General features: G+C 41.2%; 1 protein-coding gene across 1 annotated transcript in view; it reads right to left on the reverse strand.

Moving 5' to 3' along the window:
- Window positions 1-568: 568 nt before the first annotated feature.
- LOC308112732 (LHFPL tetraspan subfamily member 4 protein-like) overlaps window positions 569-24,089 on the reverse strand; it is a gene marked incomplete at both ends in the record, with an annotated part of 34,352 nt that continues 10,831 nt past the window's right edge. Inside the window, 3 exons of the mRNA XM_080468464.1 lie at window positions 569-622; window positions 2,410-2,426; window positions 5,545-5,781. Coding sequence (XP_080324590.1) covers window positions 569-622; window positions 2,410-2,426; window positions 5,545-5,781 — 308 coding nt within the window. The remainder of the gene's footprint in view (window positions 623-2,409; window positions 2,427-5,544; window positions 5,782-24,089) is intronic.

The following is a 24,089-nucleotide window of genomic DNA, read 5'->3' on the forward strand; positions in this document are numbered from 1 at the left end:
TGGAGAACTCCTTTTTAAGGTCCTCACATTTGAGAGTCCTTCGATGAAGAGCCATACGAGTCCCCGGTGAAGCGGTTCGGAGGTCGCAACTTCGCCGCCGTGTGGTGAGTTTGGACTCAAAGAAGTGTGGATAACGCCCTCTGGCGCTGTGAACGCCCACGACACTCAAACGCAAAGTCGTGAGGAAAACACTTAAAATCAAAGACGGACGTTATGGTTCTTCATCGTAAGGATTGGATTTCTCACACAAATCAAGACTTTAAATACAATAAATTGTTTCTTTTGTCATAAAGGTATTCATTGTGAAAGTCGTGTGTTTAAATGCACTGTACAACCTTGTATAATTTTTTTCTTTTTTCAAAATATAGTATATCCCACTGTGTTTTGATGTTTTCGTCTTGTTTTTTTTGTTTTCATTCCTGTATTTTACAGAATCCCGTACACTTGGTGTCTGCATTGAGTTTGGGTGATATCCTGATCGTTGGAGAGAAGAGTAGAAGAATAGGAGGGGAAGAGGAGAAAGAGAAGAAAAACGAAAAGAAGCTGTTGTCCGGTGTCTCTGCCGCCCTCAGTGAAGACGCTGCACCCCGTACCGCGGCTCTCTTCTGTCCCGCACCTCAATCTGCATCAAAAAAGACAAAGAAAACGTCGCATTGATACGTGAAAGTTTGGATTTGAAGCCTTGATTCAGCAAAGACAGCAATCGCTTGACCAGTCGTGATGCAGAGCTGCTCGGTGCAAATGGAAAATACCGTATATACCGTAATAATAATAATAATAATAATACCGTAAGACTGTATCAGGAAGCTGAGAGATCAACGATCAAGCAAACTGGTGCTAAATTGTTCTATTCATTCATTCATTCATTCATTCATTCATTCATTCATTCATTCATTTATCTATCTATCTATCTATCTATCTATCTATCTATCTATCTATCTATCTATCTATCTATCTATCTATCTATCTATCTATCTATCTATCTATCTATCTATCTAATATTCTCTCTTAGTTTATGAAGAAACCAGCTCAGTATCAAAGCAAAAATGAAAATCATATATCATGAATAATCTCATATGTGTTTGTGTTCTCTCTTAGATGTTGCAAAAGCCCCAAATCCAATTTGAAGGGTTTTTGGAGCGCTCGCTGATTGTTGTTGTGTTGACGTTGTGCGTCAGGTGGTTGTTGACAATGAACATGAAGGTTATCAGGAACCGAGGTGGTTGTCATCAGGTTTGAATACGACCAATGGTGTTGTGTGAGTCAGTTGACCCTCTGGATCAGGTGGAAGAAACCACAGATGGAGGTTTTCTAATAGGATTTCTAATGGGGGCTCCGTGGCAGAAACACTGGTGGTCTGCATGAGATGCATGTCTGTGCCCTGAAGTCACAAAGAAGCTCCAGCATTACATTAAAAATGATTCGCTGACAAGCATTAAAAAGGGCGTAGTGACAACATTTTCCCTCAAATTATGAGTGTTGCTTGTTCCTGGTTGGATACTTGCTGTTTTCAACCTAAAGCGTCCAAGTTGCAGCTCCCACCGTTATACCCTCACCCCCAGCCTTCGAGACGGAGGATGTCAGACGGAGTTGAGGTATCAAGACTTTACCCCTGCAGTGAGTTAAAGGTCCCATATCATACCGCATGGTGTCAGAGGTACAACAACATTGTATTCAAAGTGTATTTCCCCAAATCCAGCCTTGGTCTTGAATTGCAGCCAGTCTAAAAGTCCCTCTAGATAGAGGGATGAATGGATGGATGGATGGATGGATGGATGGATGGATGGATGGATGGTGAGCTGTGCCTGTTCTCTCTAGCATTTGCATGAAAAAAACGTTGCCCACTTGTAATTTTAGAGGGCAGAGCTCCACCACCAGAGGGAGTGGTTATTTCCCCGCATGATGTCATGAAGGGAAAATCTTAGAATCCCCTGTATGAGCACACATTTGCTAAAAAGTTGAGCAAGCAAGTGAAGGAGATGACAGACTTTCTTCACTACCGGGGCCTCAAACACAGGCTATAGGGACCCTCATTACTGCTAGAAAACTATTAGAAAGTGAATTTTGCATGAGATGGGACCTTTAACATGTTGTCAAACTATTTCGTCTGACTATTGAGAAGATATAAAACACATAACTTTAGAAGAAAAATCTATTTCGTATTATAACAAACTATACGTTTATATTTGTTTAGGTTTTTTACACCAAAACTCTTACATTTTGTACCAGTACATAATCCTATAAGAAAATTAACTATTACAACGAATAATGTTTCCCAGCACCTTTGTCTTATTAGATATAAATCCCAGCAGTGTGAAGAAGAGTCCTCCACTTCCTCTGAGCTTTACAGACACACTCATTCCTCACAAATAATGCAGATAGTATCGTATAAAGCAAAAGTGAACTCACCCTTGACACAGCAAAATCTGCAAGGACAGAAAAGAAGAAAAGTGTTGGTTACATACAAGAGCAGGAAAAAGTGCATATTTGAGCATAACATGAATTTGCTTACGTAAGTATGAGTTAAGCATTCGGGTCGTCACAACACAACATGTGACCACGTTTAACTGAAGAGGAAAAACGGCCTATTAAACAAACAAAAGGTTAAAAAAAAAAAAAGAAAAATAATAAGTAGTGGATGAAATGATAATAAGTCAGTGTTTTAACTCCTTAAAGCAGTTTAACTATTTAGTTGAGTGTAAAGAAGTATCTGGTCATTTGGCCTCTTTCCTTTAATCAATTTAAATTAACCTCTCTGCTTATAAGAAGGTAAACTGTGCCTAATACACTATTTTAAATAAAATCCAGAGATTCGTCATTTGTATTTTTTGGGGCTTGTTGTTATGTCTCACATATAAAGAAAACAAAAAACTAAACAACTGATGACATTTGAGGTCGGAGTGAATCTGAATATAAAAGAAAAGAGAGAGAAGGCAAATATTTCATTATATATTTGATCCTTTTTATGCAGAATGTGCATTTTCCTGCCTGTACTGTACATGTTACTCAGCTTTCTCAGAGAAAAATTAATAATATAAAAGAAAACAGCAGTCAAATCGATGGTTATGTTTTTAAAACTAAATATGGTGATATTAACTTGCACCAGTTTACCCAGGGTTATTAATCTAATGAGTCATTTGTCCAGCAGAAGCAGATTCATAAATGCAACAGAGGCTGAAGCTCATGATAGAAACTAACTGTTCCGACAGCCATGACTCACTGCTGCCGCCTGATGGACCAAGATAGTTTTACATAAAATATACATACTGCACCTTTAAGGAAGTCAAATACCGCTTCTTTGATTCAAATACAATTAATTTTTTATCAAATCTCAGATTTTGTAAAGTCTCAATTTATTTAAACTAATATCAAATTGATATTACTTTTAGAGATAATGAAAACAATGAAATAAACGATTTAGACTTGTTGAGCCAGACCTGGATTTCGTAAACTGGACCTGGACTCTTTAAACTGAACTCAGACTCTATAAACACGACCAGGACTTTTCATGCCAGACCTGGACTCTTTAAACAAGACAAAAACTTTTTAAAGTAGATCGAGTCTTGAAACCAGACCTGGACTCTTTAAAATTTACTAAAAGAAAAACACGTTGGCCTGTTTCTGAATCCTGGATTCAGTCAAACCCCTCCTGGACTCTTTAACTTGGCCAAAACACTTGAATGACTTGCAGCACTCCCAGATCCTTTGAATTACACTGATTGAAATATTTCAACTGAACCGCCTTTTTAAATGATATTTATTCAAACAGACCTTTCAGATAAAAGGCTGAACCAAATGGTTGAACCCCACATTAAAGGGTTAAATGTGACCTCCTGCTGAGTCAAAGGTTTCCCCTGTTGGACATCTGGAGGTTAAAGGGACTTTTATTTGTGATATAAACAAAACGTAAGCGTTAACAGGAGCTTTAATGTCGCCGACGAAGCGTTAGAGGCCGTAAATGTGTAAAATCTCTGCGACAGTCATTGAGGTTAATCAGATAAGAAGAGGAAGACACGCCCACGCACTGGAATATCTCCAGTTACCATGCCAACCATCATGAAGCTAGACCGTCGGAGAAGCGAGACGTCTTATGTCACTATTCTCTCCCTTTATCTTGCAGTCTTTCCCTCCTTCCTCCACTCTGTTTGTCTCTCAGTCCACTCCGGATCATGTCTTCCACCGTCACTCTGTTTCTTGTAGCTCTTTGAACCGCTGCACGCCGGCTTCAACACAATCACCCTTATAAAAGGAGACTTTTTATTGTTTTTACGCTCGCTCCGCTCAGCCTCTCCCCACTCTCCTTCTCTCTTCAAACTGCTGAAACAATGCGACTCAACCGTCCTGATGCAACATCATGCAAACTGTCAGAAATCCTCAGGAGGGACTCGCTCCGACTCTTCAACTCGGCACTGGAAGCAATTTGGCTGGAGACGCCGGGGGTCCGGTTGGAGGGGGTTCGTTCTTCACCTGGACAGCTCGTGGTCAGGGTAACCTTTCAGAAAATATTGATGTTTACCTTTTGTCCCCCCCCAAAAAAGGTAAATATCAACATTTTCCGAAGAGTTGTGTTCCAACACGTTTCCATGAAATATGATGTATTCATATTTTTTGCATTAAATCTTTTGACCAGCTTCAGTCCTGATCATAGATATTAAATTGATTTATTCCCTGACTAGATTCAACCCCTTTATTTCAGGTACCGGTGAACATGATGTTGCAGTAAACACTTATGCAGACGATGCTGTTGTCTTTGCGCTTTCAGATTTGTACTTGTAAATAGTAAAGATGCTTTCTCTCTTCTTGGATCGAAATTTATTTAGATACGAAAGTGTCCAAATTTTTTTTATTTTTTCTGAGATGATTTCACAAAGTTTACTTATATGTCAATGAAATCTCTATCAACAGTCACAATACACATGACACAATTTTTTTATATATCATGCGGCCTGAGAATATTAACTGACAAACTCGTTACAAAATGTTATTATTGTGTTCTTGGTTATGTCTATAATTGACAACAACATTGAATTTAGTGAATTAGTATTTAGTGAGCCGTGCGAATTGATTAGAAATACACCAACTTTGACCATTTATGCAAAAAATATGTTGTTCTTTAAAAAAAGTAAAAAAAAAATCTTTCCACTTTCACTGCATTGGATATTTTGATGTGCTTCAGTCTTGTTCACAACTATTAAATGTCCATGCATTTGTCAAATAAATCTAACCTTTCAAAAAACCATACTGGGAATAATGACCTCCATGTTTCAAATGATGAAAACACAGAACATGAGATATTTTCTGTCCACTGAGCGCAAACTGGCTGTTTAGTTGGGAATCCTCTTAAATACGTCAATAATTGACATTAACATTGATCGTTTCATTTGGGTTTTCAAGCAGGTGGACTAAAGTGTAGTTTAAAAATGTTGTATATGGGATGAAGGTAGCTTCCACCTTACAATATTCCATAAATTGTCAATTTATCAAAAAAAGGATGCTTATGAATATTTTTCTCATCTTATGTATGTTTTCCATAGATTTTCTAACCTTTGTTGTCTGTCTGCAGATCGTCCAGGTAGAAGTCCGTCTGCCGGTTCCCCAGGACGAAGGCGAGGAAGGAGAGGATGAGGGCGTCCAGGATGCCCATGATGGCCAGCATGTAGGCCCAGCGCACGGAGCAGTCGCCCAGGGAGTATTTCCCTGTGTGCTCCCCGCACATGTCCCGGATCACCTCGGCGTCCCATCCGTCTGGGAAGATCATGCAACCCAGCACCAGGCACACTCCTAGTGGACGGGGGTCAGAAGAGCCCAGAGGTTAGACTCAGGAATAAATCTGCACCTTCATTTATTCTGAAATGTGACATAACAAAAAATGAAAACCGCTCAGGTCAGATTAGAAGTAGTTTTTCTTTAGATTTTGTATCTCGACAAGCAATATAACATGTGATAGAAGTTGTAATCCATACTAACTTTTCATCCGTGTTCATAAGCATGCAGAATAATAGTGCATTAACTTCAAAATGATTCTTTTTTTTTCATATAAACAGCAACAATGTGCAGCTCTTGTTGCAGATTTGTCAAAAGCTTTTATTACAGCTGACCATGAAAGCACACTGGAAACAATTTTTTCATGTTGGAATGAGAACTACTTGTCGATCGGATTACAAGCAGAAGCTTCATCTAACTAAGGGTGTTCCCCAAGGCCCAAACCTGGGTCCACTTCTCTTTGCAATATATATGCACTTTCGCAATAAAAATGTGCTAAGTGGTACATTTTGCCTATATGCCCATTACACTGTCGTATACTGTACTTCTCATACAGTACAAGTGTTCTAGGGAAGCCTCCAAAGCTTTTTACACAGCCAACCATGAAATTATACTTCAAAAGTTTTGGGCGTTGGAACCTCAACAATTAACCTATTTTTAAAGCTGGTTGTCTTTTAGAGCACAAGCAGACACTTCATTTAAATAAAGGAGTTCCCCCAGGCTCAACCCTAGGTCCTCTTGTCTATACAATGGATCTTTTGGGATAAAAAGGTGGTACATACTATGTCTTGCTTGTATGCAGATGAAACTGCAATATAGGAAAATTCTCATCCAGTATTAAGTGGCTTTTGATGTCTTTAGTTGTGTCATACACTCAAATACCAAAAATGCTGTGATAAATTGTTTGCGTGACAGTCTGCCTCCGAATGTTTTGTGTTAAATGACACTAAAAGTTGTTATAATGACAATAATAAGATAAAATAGTGCTTTCATTGTACCGGAGACTGCTAATGAGAGCAGAGTCTGAGCATAAGTAGAGGAATTAGTTGTAATGTAGAAGAAATATTGTGTACATTGCCGGTATACATGATTCACCTTGAGGCAACAGGGAGATTGAAGGAATATAAACACACACACACACACACACACACACACACACACACACACACACACACACACACACACACACACACACACACACACACACACACACACACTGCACCGAGGCCATCGGGGAAATCCATACATGTGATTTTGACACCGCAACTAAAATGGTAATCTATACTTTACACCTCTGCTCTTTCATCAAAGTGAGCATCGCTGGGGAGCTGATTGTGCCGTATTCCTTGCTCACCAGCGCTGTTTAAACATCAGCCAGCCTGCGCCCGAGGGGCTGTAAGTAAAGCAGTGGCCTCCACTGGGGGACGGGGAACATACATGGCAGACGTCACAATGGATCTTCATTCCACGCCAGACGTGTCTTTTCCACGGGCTACATCACTCGCGATACACATGAAAAGTCAGGCAGATTTGGCTGAGTCGGTGATTATTGCGCTTCGGCACCGATAAATGTTCAGAAGACTCAATGTCTGGAGCGCAATTTGTGTGCAATGGTGTATATTTGAAGAGCTGGGCGTGTGCGATTATGCTGGGCAATGTTCAGCAGCAGCAGCGACTGTGTGGAATGAGGCGTACAGTAACGTACAGATCGCTGACTGAAGTGTATGATAAAGGACATCCGCATCGGGCTTTCAGGAAACATGAGACAGACTCTTACTCACATTACAGCTCAAAAGCAGGTTGTCCACATCCTTCTGGGAGTTTGACCGTTTACATTCTGTATTACATCCATTTCCCCAAAAGAGGAAAAAAAAAAAAAAGTTCAGAAAAAGAGTTTTAAAAACCGTGGGCTAAAAGCTGAGGAATAAATTCACAGAAGGTTCTGGAACAGCAGCGGCTGGACCAGGATTATCAATGGATAAAATCAATGTAATAAACCAATAACAGATGCAGGTTTTTTTTTTTTTTGCCCTCTTCATGATGCATTCTCTGTGATTTGAACTCAGGTGGGACTCATATTCTGGAAAACATGGTAATATACCAACCAGTATATCAACCAGTAATTGTATTGGGTAAAACTTTAATTTGAAGTAAACCAGTTGTTATCTTGTGTTTTGAGGCTTTTTCCCGCAGAGCAACAAAAAAAACACCACGAGGATTTGATCAGCTATGAAGGAATCTCCATGGAAATGATTAATGGTGTGTATTTAATCTATTTTTAGCTTCCGTGCCTTTATTGAACAACTAATAGTCCCTAACTGTGTCGTTCCGTTAACAGCAGCTCGAAATAAATGTGCTCTTTAATGAAGGCTTGATTCACAGCAACATGCAGGAGTTTCACCTGAGCGGCTGGGGGAACTTGGAGACCGTCGTACAGTCGGAGGCTGATGGATTGGAGCGTAATATGGGCAGGTCCATTACTCATACGGTTGAACCCTGTCACATTACTGATTCCCTCTGAGGACCGCAGGTTCTATATACTGCCCATCCATCATGAGAAAACAGTGGGTGGTCAAGTTGGCGGCAAACAGACGAGGGAGAATACGAGATTAATCGCCGGCTCTCCGCGTAAACACGCAAACACAAGGAGGAGTCTCCTTTTAGGCCGAGCCGCCGCCGCCGCCGCCGCTGCTTGGAGGCGCGAGCGCTCCTCTGACAAAACGATCGCGGGCGTAATGAGGGAAGGTAATGAGAAAGAATATAATGACGATAACACAGTAAGTAATGAGAGAATAGCGGAGAGCAGGAAGTAATCGTCGTGGGAAATCACCGCGTTATTAGCTTCTTTTATGGTTTGTACAGGATATTAACATGGATGTGAGACGATAAAATCATTAGCTGAGTAATGAGTGTCAGGTAACGCCACGTTTTATGGATTTTTGATGGATGTGTCCCCATCTGCCAAGAAACTGGCGCACCTTTATTGATATGCCCTGACCCCGTCGTTCCCAAACACAGTGAAATCTTTTTAGTTTCAAGTGGTCATAGTGTTAGGTCTCCTCAGTGTAAAACATTTCGACTGTTTCGAGCGTAATAACACAGTTTATAAGCTTACACATAGTGTGAATATTGCATTCATGAAAGTTAAAAACTACAATTAAGAAGTACCGGTGTTTGATTACCATACTAAGCAGTAAGTGTTTTAACCATTTTAACTGTATTAGCTGCATTTAGCAGTTTCATTTAACTATTTTGGTCATTTTTCTTGGTAGTAGACGTCATGTTGTCTATTTGATCTCTTTCAGCCATTTTAGGGATTTTTGGGGGTTTTTTTTTGACGATTTTGGTCGTTGTCGCCATTTTACCTCTTCAAACCATTTTTATGGTTTCTGCCATTTGGCTGTTCTCGCCGTCTTTAGCAGTTTTATCCATCTGTCTGTTTTAGTTTTTAAATCACAGTTTTTTTTTTTATTTAACTAACATTTTTGCTTTTATTGCCATTTGAACTCTTCAAGGCATTTTAACACTTTCAGGTGATTGACGGTTCCAGCAGTTTTTGTCATTTTAACGGATTAAGATGTTTTCGTTCTTTAGCTGTTTGGCCTGTTTGAACTTGTTTTGCTCTTTTGGCCGTTTCGGGGCTCTGGTGATGAAATGTTTTTCATTTGCAGTTTTGATGCCCATAGTACAATTCATATGTATATTCTCAAGGTGTCAAAATCATATTTTCACATGTCATAATTGATGATCAATGAAGCAATATTTTACATTTACATACATTTTAAATTACTCGCAGCAACGTTATTTGCCATGTATAGTTGTAGTTTTATAGACGAGATAATGCAGATAGTCGTGAGACAAAATACCGAATTAGTGAAGAACTGAAAGTTGGAATAAGATGAATAAGGTGAATAAGACTCAGTATTTGCTGTATAACACCACTTATGCAGATGATGGTGTACTAAATGTACACCTTGTTGGAGAAGCCATGCTAAATTAAAAAGAGTTAGCAGGATAAAAACCGCGGGATCCTCAGAGGAACTGTTGATTATGACCGGAGTGTCAGTGTGCATGACTGCACATTTCAGAAAAGTGTTCTGAATGGCGATGGAGAGCGGCACCTTTCGAAAACATTGAACTCTGGAAGCAGTTTTCACCAAGTTTCATTTTCACTAATTTGCTGTTTTTGTGTAAACGCACAGTTGCTGTTTTCGATGGATAAAGGGAGACGGAGTTGACAGTGATGACCGGCGTGCCCTCTCCTCCATCTGCCATTCGCCTTCATCTTCATCTGAATTCAGTTCAATGGGCATCCCCCCCCCCCCCTCCCCCCCCCTCACACAGCCCTACTCGTCTTTACCTGAGAAAGGCCCTTTGAAGTATCTGGGTGGGTGGTGTTGCGGGGGGTTGTGGGTTTCCTACCCCCCGCCCCTACCCCACCCCCCTTCACCATCTCAACCCGCCGCTTTTTCGACTTGGCAGGAAGGAACTTCAAAGGCCGGTGAGCGGACCGATCGAGGAGGAGAGGAGGAGGATGGGGAGAATGAAGGGAGCGGAGAGTGTGTGTGTGTGTGTGTTTGTGTGTGTGTGTGTGTGTGTGTGTGTGTGTGTGTGGTGGGGTGGGGTTGCTGCTGTCCTCCATTATGTCACCTTCCTCCTCAGCTCATCACTTCCTGTCATTTTCTTTCAGCGCAGCTTTCACAGCTGTTCCAAACGAGCCATCAAGGCAGATCAGACCCGTGGAAACGTTGGTAACGACGCCCGCCCGGGCACCTTTCTCATCCAGGCTGGTTAAAGTGACTGTGAATCAATTTATTCATAGCGCCGCAAATGATATTTATAGTCTTGTTACATAACTCCTTTGTCAGACTGTCTTATCTCCACGGATCGGTTTTAAGTTGGGGTTTTTTTCTAGACAAACAGCCCAAAAAGATTATATAAGAGCTCTAAAAATACCACCAGTGTGCCTATATATAAGGGTGTGTGTCAAGAATGTTTGATGGGTGATGGGAGCAGCTCCAGGCTACTCCTCCTGAGCAGCTTGATGCTGTTTGCCGTGACGCCATCCAAGTATTTTGGTCTGACCTGGCTGCATAGCGCTCGCTTGGTATTTTTGTCCGATAAGCTGGTCACTGTGTCAGTTTATAGGTGATCGCCGGCCACCAAAACTTGTTATAATGACACGTTGAGTTCTATAAAGGAAAAGGGAATTGGCTTCCGGAAACTACCAGACTGCGGTGGGGGATTGTTTGTAAAAAAGTGTAAAAAATATATATCATTTTTAAAGTTAACAAACTTTTCGGTCCCACAACAATACAGAGGAAGTTCTAGATGGTGATATTATTGCTTTGACAATGTCAAATGTAAATGGTAAACTGACTTTTTGGCAACTCATCAGTAAACTAAGTACATATTGGCTGTTTGCCAATAATTGTAATGGAAACTGTAAGAGGCCAGGAGATGATTGAAAACACCTGAAATGTGCTTATGTATTCAAATCAACTTTTTTTTTAATTGATTTGTGGTTATTTGACTGAACCAGTACATCCTTTCTTCAAATATCTTCATGACTTTAATGCTTAGTTGTGTAAAATCTTACAAATGAGAGAGCAGCTGAAAAGACACACATATACCTCAGTTTTTGGATTATTTGAAATATCCAATTTAATGAAAGTACTGCTATTTGAGGTGAAATTGAATTTGATTTCCCGTCTGGATTAACTTGAATTTCCCTCTGGATTCATAAAGTACCTATCTACCTACCTACCTACCTACCTACCTACCTACCTACCTACCTACCTACCTAGCCTACCTACCTACCTACCTACCTACCTACCTACCTACCTACCTACCTACCTACCTACCTACCTACCTACCTATGTACCTATGTACCTATGCACCTATGTACCTACCTACCTACCTACCTATGCCAAACCTTCCTGTTTATCCTCACTTTCATACCAAAACTTCCAAGACACCAGAAAAAGTTGCTGGATTTGGATTTTAACAACAGAAGAGTTGCTCAAGTGATTTGAAAAGTCATCAGATTTGTAAACCATAAGCGTGCTACATGAGCACATGCTACTTCCTACTCTCTTGAAAAAAAAGTGTCCCAGTGCTGCATCTTGTGGTTTCTAACATTTTGTCAATTGTGTTGCTTGTTTTGAGTCATTGTGCACAGTAAAAACCCTACGTGTTGTTCTTTTTAAGATGAGACGCTGCAGCAGTGGAGATTTCCCAAGCTTCTGGATTCAAACGACCAATTAAAATAAGTTTCCCTGCCATGTTCCAACTTTCATTTCAACATCCACAAGTCAGAGTCGACGCTGACACTGAGGGCAGATACCTGCCCTCCACGAAACCGTTCGAAGCCTTTTGGCCTCATGGCAGGAGCGAGCTGCAGATTAAAGTGGAGCCTGGAGCAGGGGAGTGGAAACGTGCGAACATGGCCGCATTAAGAGATCACCTCATCCTGTCCGTAATGTGATAAAGCTGTCTGAGGTGCCCTCCACTCCACGGCTGTGTCTAGACCTTGGCCCGCTGTCCTCCATCCATCTAATGGACAGCCTCGTCGCTGATGTACCGAGCTTTTATTAGGGCTGAGATCAAGCTGTGTGTGTGTGTGTGTGATCTGAAGTGTGTGAATTGCTGAGGGGGCACTTTACAAGATGCTGGTGCCGCCAGGGTTCACTGGCCCACTTGGCATGAAGGTTTTTTTTCCCCCCCTCATCTTTTTCACTTGGCCTTCAGTCTTCCTTACTACAGCAAATTCACTCTCATTCCTTTCTCTGTACTAAGCAAATGGCTGAATTAAATCTTGCCATGTGTTCCCTTCGTAGGGAAGTGCGCTTACTTATAAAAAAAAAGGTCAACAAATTGTCGAAATGTGTGTGCATTTCGACAATTTGTTGACCTTTTTTTTTAACTGGTAAATTAGAATACTTTTGAATTCAAAGCCCTCCTCTTGCTCTTTCTTTGTTGTCGCTCATCACTTTGTCCGTCAGCAGCCGTGGAAGAAGCCGTCGGCGCGAGTCTCGTATCTGGAACGAGGACTGGCAGGCGTACAGAGGCTCGTATGTAACGTGCCAAGTCCGAGCATGTTTCTTTTTTTTCTTTTTCCCATGGAGCCACGGGAAACAGCTTGGTCATATACTTTGAGATCAGTGAGCAAGGAGCCCCCCTCCGACTGCCCTTCTCTCCTCTAATTAATTCATAAATAGAAGAATGAGTGTCGGGCCCAACCAGAACAGACACTGAACTTACATTCTGTTACCAAAGTGGATTTGGATGGAGTTTTTACTGTTGTGTGAGAGGAGGGAAAGATTTAAAGATTGACATTCAATGAACTGAAAAGTGGCTCCATTGTGATATTCCTGAAGTCTGTGATTTGACATTTAAGTGAGTTTGTCAATGAGTGATTGAGGAAATCCTGCAATCTTCCAGTCGGAAAATGGAGATCTCATGAACTGGTTGCTCCCGTGACTCATTGTTAAGATGATGCCCCATTCAGCAGCTGACTTCCCCAGTTTTAAGCCACATAAAGCCAAGATCTTTTTTCCCCATGATATCTGCATAGCTACAGTTACTTGCTAATTGAACATAATTATACTGCAAATAAATAAATGAATCAACCAAATCAATAAATGAAAACTGCATAATATAGACTTTTATCACGTTGCTTGGTTTTAGGGACACTCAAGGCTGAACTGGAAGCTCAATTATATTTTTGTTACAAGCTCAACTACAATCACAATGATTTGATTTTTAACTCTTGTATTTTAGAAAAAAAAAGTTGCAATTGTGGCAACTCCTATCTTCAAGTAGTACCCAAACAAGTAGCCATTGAACACATATTCATTCATCGACCAAAATCATGCAATTGGTTGGTCAATGATTAGAAATTGAGTACATTAGATGGAATCACATCAAAAAACTAAACAAAACATAAAAATCTGCTGGCAAAAGAAATCTCACCATATATCTGTCCTCTCGGCTGATTGAAATGTGTCTTTGTTTTAAAGATAGCAGTTGTGCCTATTTTAAGCTTCGCCAACAGTTGGCCGACAAGGTTATGTTTTTGTCTGCGTGTATTTACTTGGTTTGTAAGTATGTATTTTACTAACCTTTCGCAAAAACTACTCTCCCGAATTGCATGAAATCTTCAGAGATGATTTGGCATCATACACGGACCAATTGTTTAGATTTTGGGACGTTAACAGCTAACTGTGTCCGAATAAATCCCCCAAAAAACTGCAAAAAAACCCCAAACAGTTCCTTTCCAAAGCGGAGGAGAGAGGCACCTCAATAAGATCAATGATCAGTGTCTGTTGCCATGGAGATGCTCCCTGCTCAGTGTTTGACACAGTGATGTAGCTACCTGACCTAGCGAGTTAGCATCGATATGAACTAGCGGCTATCATGCTAGCGATGCTAACTCATTTTCCACAAAGAAATGTGGCGTTGGCAAAAGTCTGCGCTCTACCAGGTGTAGTTCTAGTTCTCTCTGTTATGTGCGTAACTACTGCCATAATATTGATTTTTGATGAATGATGAATGATGGTGGAACAATCAAGCTTTAAAAAGTAAATAAAAAATTGTCAGTCAGGGAATGAAAATATTACGGCGATGTTTAAAATTTAGCTGCTCGAATCACTTTCAATCAAATGAAGATAGATAGATAGATAGATAGATAGATAGATAGATAGATAGATAGATAGATAGATAGATAGATAGATAGATAGATAGATAGATAGATAGATAGATAGATAGATAGATAGATAGATAGAGATAGATACTGTAGACAGACAGACAGACAGACAGACAGATAGACAGACAGATAGATAGATAGATAGATAGATAGATAGATAGATAGATAGATAGATAGATAGATAGATAGATAGATAGATAGATAGATAGATAGATAATCAAGTCATAAGGTGCCAAGAATCGTATAAACAGTTGTTGCACTGAAATTATTGAACAAAAGATGTGCATGTTCCGTTCCTTGAATTTACCTACATTCAGTCACTCCGTCAACCAAGAGATACGATGGATATCGTAGCACCAATGCAGTCGCCAGCACATCGGACTAATAGACCAAAAATGAAGAGCCGCCGCACCGTTTCCATTTTCCACCGCACACTTTTACAGCTCATCAACGAGCTTTTGTTTCTCTTTCCCGCTCACACACAGACACACACAGACACACACACACACACACACACACACACACACAGACACACACACACACACACACACACACACACACACACACACACACACACACACACACACACACACACACACACACACACACACACACACACACACACACACACACACACACACACACACACTGACTGACAATGATAAGAAGGGTCAAAGAAATCCATTATTCAGCTGTCAGGCTATTTTTAGAAACACCCCAGTGACTTTGGAATTATTTATTCAGGGCCTGATAATTAAAACATGTACGTTTGCTTGGGAAACGCCGAGCAGAAATCTGAGCGAGCGAGCGAGCGAGCGAGGGAGGGAGGGGGGGGGGGGGGGGGGGGGGGAGGGGGGAGAGAGAGGCAGGGATATCCCCCAGGGAAAGTCTTCTCTCTCTCTCTCTCTCTCTCTCTCTCTCTCTCTCTCTGTGTAAAATCTATATATAACTCGACCACTGCAGCATCTATTTAACTCCTGCTGGAAACCCATCAACGTGGGCGCGTTTATCCTGCGTACATACGAGGCTATATGCATCCACACGCGCGCAGAAAAACACATCTTTACACGTTTTATGGAGCGGGAAACAACGGAGGGAGGGGGGAAAGAAACCCTCAACACAGTGACTCCAGAGGAAGAAAAAGAAAACGCTCTCATTAATAATTCAACTCTCACACCACCATGTACACATTTACCCACAATCTCACACGCTCACGTGAACAGACACTCGTATATTTTCAGCGTGAACGCCGAGACAAAATTCACTTTGTTTCGCACCGTTTCTCTCTCTCTTTCTTTTTCTTTCTTTCTCTCTCTCTCTCTCTCTCTCTCTCTCTCTCTCTCTCTCTCTCTCTCTCTCTCTCTCTCTCTCTCTCTCTCTCTCTCTCTCTCTCTCTCTCTCTCTCTCCTCTGCTCTGCTCTGTTATACCTCAGCCTTGCTTCTCAGTATGTGCAACATACGAACAACAAAATGACACAAGATGGCAGAAAAAAAAAGAAATCCAGAACTGTGACTGCAGTAACACATGCAGGGTGGCATTATTAGCACCTAGTTCCCTGGCACAGCTTCCCCCAGGGACTGCATTAACGGATGCATTCACACTTCACGAGTCGCAGCCAGAGCCGATGTTCAGGAGTGTCTTTCCCGCATTTTGTGGGGTAAAAAATTGCAGTTTACACGGAACCACTCAATTTTGAGGTGAGCTGGCATCACGAGTAATTCAATTCATAGTGGTCATAAATTATGTTTCACGCCAACATTCTTCCGATATGTCACATTAAGAATGTACAGTATATACTTATGGCACCCTATTGTGCAACTCCAGTGTCTTTAAGATTATTAAGACATATGAGAAAATCTTACTTTCAGCTAAGAAAAGCCTGGGTGAATTATACCTGCAGATCCTTCTCAATCTCTCTCAATGTCGACTGACATAATCCATAGCCATAATCTGTACCGTGCTTTATGTTTAGAAATTAAGTTAGGGCTCCCTGGCAAAGATAAACAAAGCAGCTAAATTCATTTGAACATTTTTGCCCCTTAAATGACTTAAATAGTCCAGAAAACAGCAAAAGTGTCACCAGCTCTAATGCTGCTCTTCCGAGTTCAATGCGGATAATGTCCAAGTTGGTAGTTGCGAACAGGGGTGGGGCTTAGCCAAAGGGAAATTCCGACGTTCACGCAAACCAGTCAATCCGCCCTCTGCAGTCACTGGTACCCTCTGCAGTCACTGGTACCCTCTGCAGTCACTGCAGGCTCCAACACCTTCAGTTGGATTGGTTTGAGTTCATGCTGCATTTTGAGGTCGGACCAAACCGCCTGGAAAAGGTCACGCAATATCAACAGCTGCTCCTTTGGGGGCGCTGTTGCCCGAAACAAACACTGACCAAAAAGGAAGTAAAGTAGAAACACGGCTCATTGATCGGTCCGGACCGAAACCAGAAGACCCGCTGCTGGTGGCTAGGCTAATTAGCTCGTGGCTAATGGGTAGCCACAAACAACTGCAATATACTGTATAGTCTTCAGACCAGAAATCAATGAGCGTCTTTTTCACTACTTCTTCCTCACTACTCTACGTCTGCCAACTTTTTCATCCAGCGTCTCCTTCTTGTTGTTATTCACGCGGTTAGCTTTTGTTTTACTGACCAGAATGCATTGTGCTTTACGTCACTTCCTCTCACCCCGCCTGCTGGAAATTTGGCAGATATGAGAACCGAGACCGACGTTTTCAAGGGGACCAGAGTCTGTTAGTGGATCTGGATCAGAGCTCAGGGGGGGCGTTCACAGAATCCCAAATGAAACAGACTTTCCCAGAAAGTCCCTGAAGTGAACTCAGGTCTGGATCAAACAGGGAAATGTGAGCGTGCCCTAAGTAACAACCTTGTTTTCTTACAACACGACTCGAGAGAACCCAATCAGGTGTTTCATTACTGAGTAGGTGTTGTGCCAACTCTTTCAAGGGGCTAGTTAATACCCTAGTATACTTGTGCTAGGCACTCTGTGAACTCTTTGAATACCAATCCGAAGATCTTCCGCAATATATTGCATCTTCATGCAAATAGGCTGCACTTTCATTTTGCCTGCATTTTGTTGGTAATGGAATTAGAATAACACCCATGTGTGACGTCACATTCAAACAGTGGAAATCAAATGAGCTGATATGAGCTGTGCTGAAAAAAACCCCAATATGTGTACAGAAAATACTTTATGGTCTGCAAATAAAATTCTCTGTGGAATTCCTTCTGATCACAGCAGCTGATTGTAGACATTGTAAACCAATAAATTACTCATATAAACTTATCCCAGTATTTTGAGTAATATTCCATTATCAACAGTGTCTGTCGGACACAATCCTAAGTGCATCCTGTTACTGGAGGAGTTTTCACATGTGTGTGCATGCAAACCTTTAATAGCTCAGGCCAAGAGAGAGATGATGTGTTCGGGTCAGAAACCTTCCATAGGTAAGGAAATGTAAGGACCATGATAGACACGTGCATGTCTGTATATAATGTCACTGAAATCAGGCAGTGGTGTGGTTTTCCTTGGTAAAAAAAACGTTTTAATTAGGAGAATTTTTTTTTTTCTTGTTAAGTTTTCCTTGTTAAATGAAAATGTATAGGTGACTTTTTTTATTGTCCTTAAAACAAACGATTATTGAATATCAGTTTGTTTTTGTTAATCAGTAACTTCTTCATAAAGGCAGTTTCAGTTTCCCAACTGCTTAAAATGACGACTTACGATCACGCCACTGAACTCTTCACGAGGAAAACGGTGAGTAACAGGAATCATGCAGTAATGATTTCTCGTAACAGCTCAGAGGGATGCACTGCATGTGTACGCAGGGAAACCCAAAATAAGAACTGACATGCACACGTGCAACTTTACTCACACAAGGTGTTGTTTAGCAGTTGATTTTGTGTCAGTCACAGATATTCAGGAAAGTGTGAAAGTCCTGAATCACTCAAATGTAGGACTGAATCATTAAAGAAGCCACATGTAGGAGACTCACCGTGTTTCTCTACCAAGTGAACAAGACATTTTATCACAAATATTAACGAAAACAAACTGCTTAGATGAATTACTGGCTTCGGTGACGACTAAGTTATAGCAGGTAATCCTATTCCTATTCCTCCTTTGACATCTCTCCTTTTCTGCAATCAATTTTTTTTTCATGTTTTAATTATCCATGTTTTGAAATTGACTGAAGTAAATGATGTAAATGAAGAAGACACAAGACAATACAAAAAAAAAAAAATCAAGAGATACAAGAAAAAAAAGCAATGATGTAAATGAAACAACCACAAAGACACACAAAACTATCACAACAAGGCGAGATCAACAGCAAGAAAATTGCAAAACAATTAAAAAGACTCAAATGATGACAGAGATGTTGAAGGAACAATCTGAATACACAACAAATGGAAACAGATGGAAAATTGATGGAAGATGGAAAATTGTGGTAATTTCAACCACTTTGCCCCCCCCCCCCCCCCCCAAAGTGGTTGAAATTACCACACTTTTGCAAGGGGGAAAAAAAGTCTTATGGAGAGACAAAGTAATCAAAAAGACATGAAACAGCAATGAAAAGATGCAAAAATCATTACAAAGAGGCACAACAACCTCGTAAACACACACACGATTGCATGAACACACCAAACAAAGACAAGCTTACACAAAATGATTAAACACACAATGAAAGCTACACACAATGATACACAAAGGTCAAACTCAAACTAGAATTCATGAGCAGACGGAGCGTCCCGCACGCATGGTGTTCTGGAATGTCTGTGTCCACATGACTGCAGTACTCATTCTAAACCCCTGGGGGCAGTATTATTACAGAAGGGTGCCATGACGCAACGCTAAGGTAACAAGGCATGGTTTCGAGCATTTCATTCATAATCCAACATCCCTTGGCGGACACATGAGCCCAACTTCTGGGACGGTGGCAAAGAGATTAAAATGCTGTGCTTCCCGGACAGAACTGGACAGGTGGAGTCGCCAGGAGGAGCTGGCTACTGACAAGTCAGAGGATGATGTCATTACCTCCGTGAAACCGGCATCGAAGATATTCCAAATCATCTGGCGGACATCTGAATGGGACAACCGCCACGGTGCGTGAAGGGACGGGAATCGAATTCTCGTTGAGAACCGGTTCCCAGTGTATTTATTCCTTGGAATCGTTTGCCAAATTTGAAGACGATTCCCTCATAGAGTCCAGTGGGCGTGGATGACGTCATCACGCCACGCAAGCTACGCAACGTCCTTGGCGACGTCATTCACCAGTGCAGCCAGCAGGAAACGCAACGTCCACGAGGCACAAACGCTCGAATGTTTGGTTCCATTTCGGGAGAAAGGTCGACAACAGGGCAACTTGCAACACTTGCAAAGTAGTTATTTTATCATAAGAAGGAAACACGACCAATGTGTGGAGGCTGCAGCAACGTTAGCACGTCCTCTGATATTGATACTGCAGGTTTCATTTCGAGACTCGATAAGAACCGAACCGTTGAGCAGAACCGAAAATGGAATCGTAATCGTAAAAATCGGATCAATTCCCATCCCTAAATGTAAGTGTCAACAGATGCTCATAGTGTAGATAAAACAAACGCTGACACACATACACACATTTCTCGAACATTCTTTGTAGGGCTTACGCTTTAATGACCTTAACTTCAACTCTGCTTAATTTGTAGCCTGAGCCTGCTACCACCAGCAAACTGGAGCAAGAGTCTGAGTTTCAGAGATCTATTCTAGATTTTAGGAAAAAGAAAAAAAAAAAGTGTCTTATAGCTTTCTTTAGCATGCGGGTTTATTTTTACTTGACCCCAGAGCAGCTGCTCTCTGGCAACCCCCAGGAGGGGGTTATTTAGGAGCCACTGCCCGAACCCATAAAATACAACTAACATCATGGCTCCTTCAAGAAACGTACGAGTTGTGTCATTGTTTTTCATTTCTCCTGCTCTTACAGCGTTTTTTTAACCACACTCACACACACACACACACACACACACACACACACACACACACACACACACACACACACACACACACACACACACACACACACACACACACACACACACACACACACACACACACACACGCACACACTACTACTACTACTACCGAACAGCCACTGACAGGTCGTTTCTCCCAGGACGGCTCTTCCCCTGTGCCTCGGCCCATGTCCTGCTTAGTTCTGTTTAATATTGCAGCAGACAGGGTCAGACGTGAATGAGGGATGGAGGCATGAGCTGATGGAGGAGCGCAGGGAGCCGGGGAGCCATCAAGCTGTAGTATTTAGTGCGCTTTCCCCGCTCTGCCTCCTGCCCGCTGGAGGGAACGAAGAGGACCGGTGAAAGATGGGTGGGTTGATAGAAAGAGGCGGGGAACCCTGGAATAGCTGTTAAAACTGAAGGACTTGCCTACATTTCCTTCAAGCTCTTTGCACTAAATTTATCTCTATTTGAGGAAGGTGAATTAAAAGTGAAACGCAGAAGCTTTTTTTTCTTTTTTCCCCAGGAGCACTTTGCCACTGAGTTAATCTAAATCCATGCAAAGGTTTGAGCTACGAAGCTCTTTACAGACCCAAAGGTGCTCCTGGGAAATCTAGCCCTCCTCTTGTTCCTTTAGTGTGAGGGTGAAAGAAAATGCTGCTTAGTCTAGATCCAGAGAGTAAATTGACCCCATTATTCACTCTGCCACCGAGGTGTGACACAACCGGGGGAAGAACCGAGGAAAGTCACCTGACTGATTCACCATTGCTCCCATACCACCCTACTTGTATTGTTCATGTGTTTCTGGTTTGTAATCCAATCTGCCGTCTTTCTTCTCTCCATTCTATCGATCTGCTGTCAAGTGCATCAGTGGAATAAGTGCCGTTCCCTCACATCCAGAAGGTTCCTGGTTTCACCCTGGCGGCCTTGTGCATGGCAGTTTTGCAGCGCGTCCCCTGAACCCAAAGACATGAAAATTAGCCTGACTGATGGGCTGACAAAGGCTTCAGGCTCCTGCAACCTTTGCCTCAATAAGGTGGGAATAGAAGAAAGAAAGTGTAGATAGACTTTCTGCTTTGTAACCTGCTGAACACCTCAATAAAAGCTGCTCTTGTTGTTTCTTTCCTGGTTAGTCCAATATGGACTTTATTGAACTAGACCTGGGGTCTGCAACCCTTCCCACCAAAAGAGCCATTTTGGGGATTTTCCCCTCAAATCAAATTTACGTGGAGCAGCAGAACATGTTTAACCTTTAAAACGAGGCGAACACAGCTTCTAAAGTTTCCTACTTTGAAAGATGTTGAAAAACTGTATCTTGCATTTATGAAGTTTCAATTACAAGTTACATTACTTTTTCAGCTCTCTTGGACAATCCAATCCAATCCAATCCAATCCAATCTAATCCAATAGAATAGAATAGAATAGAATAGAATAGAATAGAATAGAATAGAAACACTGTATTAATCTGAGAAGGGAATTTATTGCTCTGCACACAATAAAGAGTAAGAAAGCTATATTACAACAAGACAGGATAACAATTAACTAAATAATTTAAACATCAATATCTACAAGGCTTAACGGTGACCAATATCTCTTTATTTATTTTTATATTTAATATATTTATATATTTGTTTATTTTATTTTATTTTCCACAATTCCACACATACAAACAGGGATTTTTGACTTGTGCATGAAAGATGTGAAAACTGTGAAACAATGAACACCCAGAAAAGCTTAGAGCTTATCATGCAGGGGTCCAACACACCACCACCCAGGGCAACTTAATCTGCACATTTTAACCAAGGATGGCTCAACCACGCTTGATCCCGCCGATATTATTAGTGAGCAGTGATCTGTGCAGATCAATTTGTGCAAAGTTCATGTATGCATCTACAATGACTAAGATCTATCTACAATAACAAAAACAAACAAATACATTTTTTTTTGTCATTGTTCCTTTTTTAAGCCGTGAATTCCATCCATCCATCCATCCATCCATCCATCCATCCATCCATCCATCCATCCATCCATCCATGCAAATTCCCCACTGAACCCAGAACCTTCTCACTATTCAGGGACTGTTCTAACAAGTTCATGAGTTTCAGTTTTATTCCATTGGGCCTCACTGAATGTTAGACATTAAGACATCAAGCCTGTGCTCTGATTTTAAGTTTGAAGCTACAGGAAAGCTGAACATTAACCAAACCCGTGATGTAAACATTTCATTTTCCTCTAGATATCTATGTATGTATCGGCCCTAACCCTAACCTGTTGTGCAAATAAATCATAAAATAATCCGTATACTTTAAAAAGACAGAAGGCAATAGCCTGTACTTCTTTTAGGTCTTTAACAGGGCAAATATACAAATTCCAATTGTTTTGAATATTATTCAGGCAAACTGGAAGGGAACATTATAGAAGTGATCGGTCAGTAACTCAAAGACAGTGAGACCTTTATTCCTCTTGCTTAGTTTTTGTGATAGATGTGAAATGGCCCTAAAATTGAGATCTCAACTATCTTTAATAGTCTTGAGTTTGTGGAAACCTGCAGACACCCTGCAAACATTTGCATTCATTATAGAACCCCCGATAGAACTTGATTATGCAAGAAAATAACTAGTTCACGAGATTTATCTGGAAGCTGTTAAGAAATATTTCAATTCCTTGAATATGGGGCACGTTTTTTTTTTAATGTGTCCCAGAGGGTGTTTTTAACTTTGCTGTACATGTGAAAAACAACAGTTGCATAACAACTTTCATATTGCTCATCAACTCAGAAATTGATTGCCCTTTGCCTTGTTTCCCGTGTGAGAGGGGTGGAGGAGCTCACCCAGCATTTGAAAATATATTCTGGTGAACTGGCCTGTCTACCGGACAAAGTGTTGGAACCTGCTGGCTATGGCTATATTAACGATTCGGCTCTTTAGCTGATCTAGTTAGACTAAAGGTCACTAAACCGATCAATGATGGGAACACAGGTGAAAACAGTTAATTAGTTTATGAAGCATCGTCAAATTAGTAGCTGGTCCTTGACCAAAACATGGTTTCTTTGGTATCGGAACATTAAGAACATGTTTTTGGTGCTGCCTACCTACCGACCTACTAACCTACCTGGTTAAAGAGCAACAAAATACGTTCTCAATCAAACCAAAACCAACCTGTCAAACACAATCCGTCTGCTTGACTGAAGCACACCAGGGTTTGAATAGCAGTGCTCACGCTTCCACAAATGGAAAAACCGATTTCTTACCAGATCCCATTTTAACTGGACCAAATATGACAAATGTAAACACACATTTGGTGTTAACACTAGAAATAACGACTGACACATGCTTGGCCCACCACACGCTATGATACAGCCCTCTGCTTTAAAGGTCCTATATCATTCCATTTTTCTACAATTTCACATCAGTGTCAGAGGTTCAACAACATTGTAATAAAAGTACATTTCCCCAAACCAAGCCTTGATCATAAATGTCAGTCTGTCTAAAAGTCCCTCTCCTGAGCTCTACTGAGAACAGGCTGTTTCTGTGTGTCTCCACGCCTACCCCATGTTCCTCTCGGGGAGAAGATACGTGTTACCAGATTGGACAGAATCTGCCAAATTGACCAGAGGGAGC

The sequence above is a fragment of the Lipophrys pholis genome, assembly GCF_963383615.2.
Source record: "Lipophrys pholis genome assembly, chromosome: 8".
Classification (NCBI taxonomy): Eukaryota; Metazoa; Chordata; class Actinopteri; order Blenniiformes; family Blenniidae; genus Lipophrys; species Lipophrys pholis.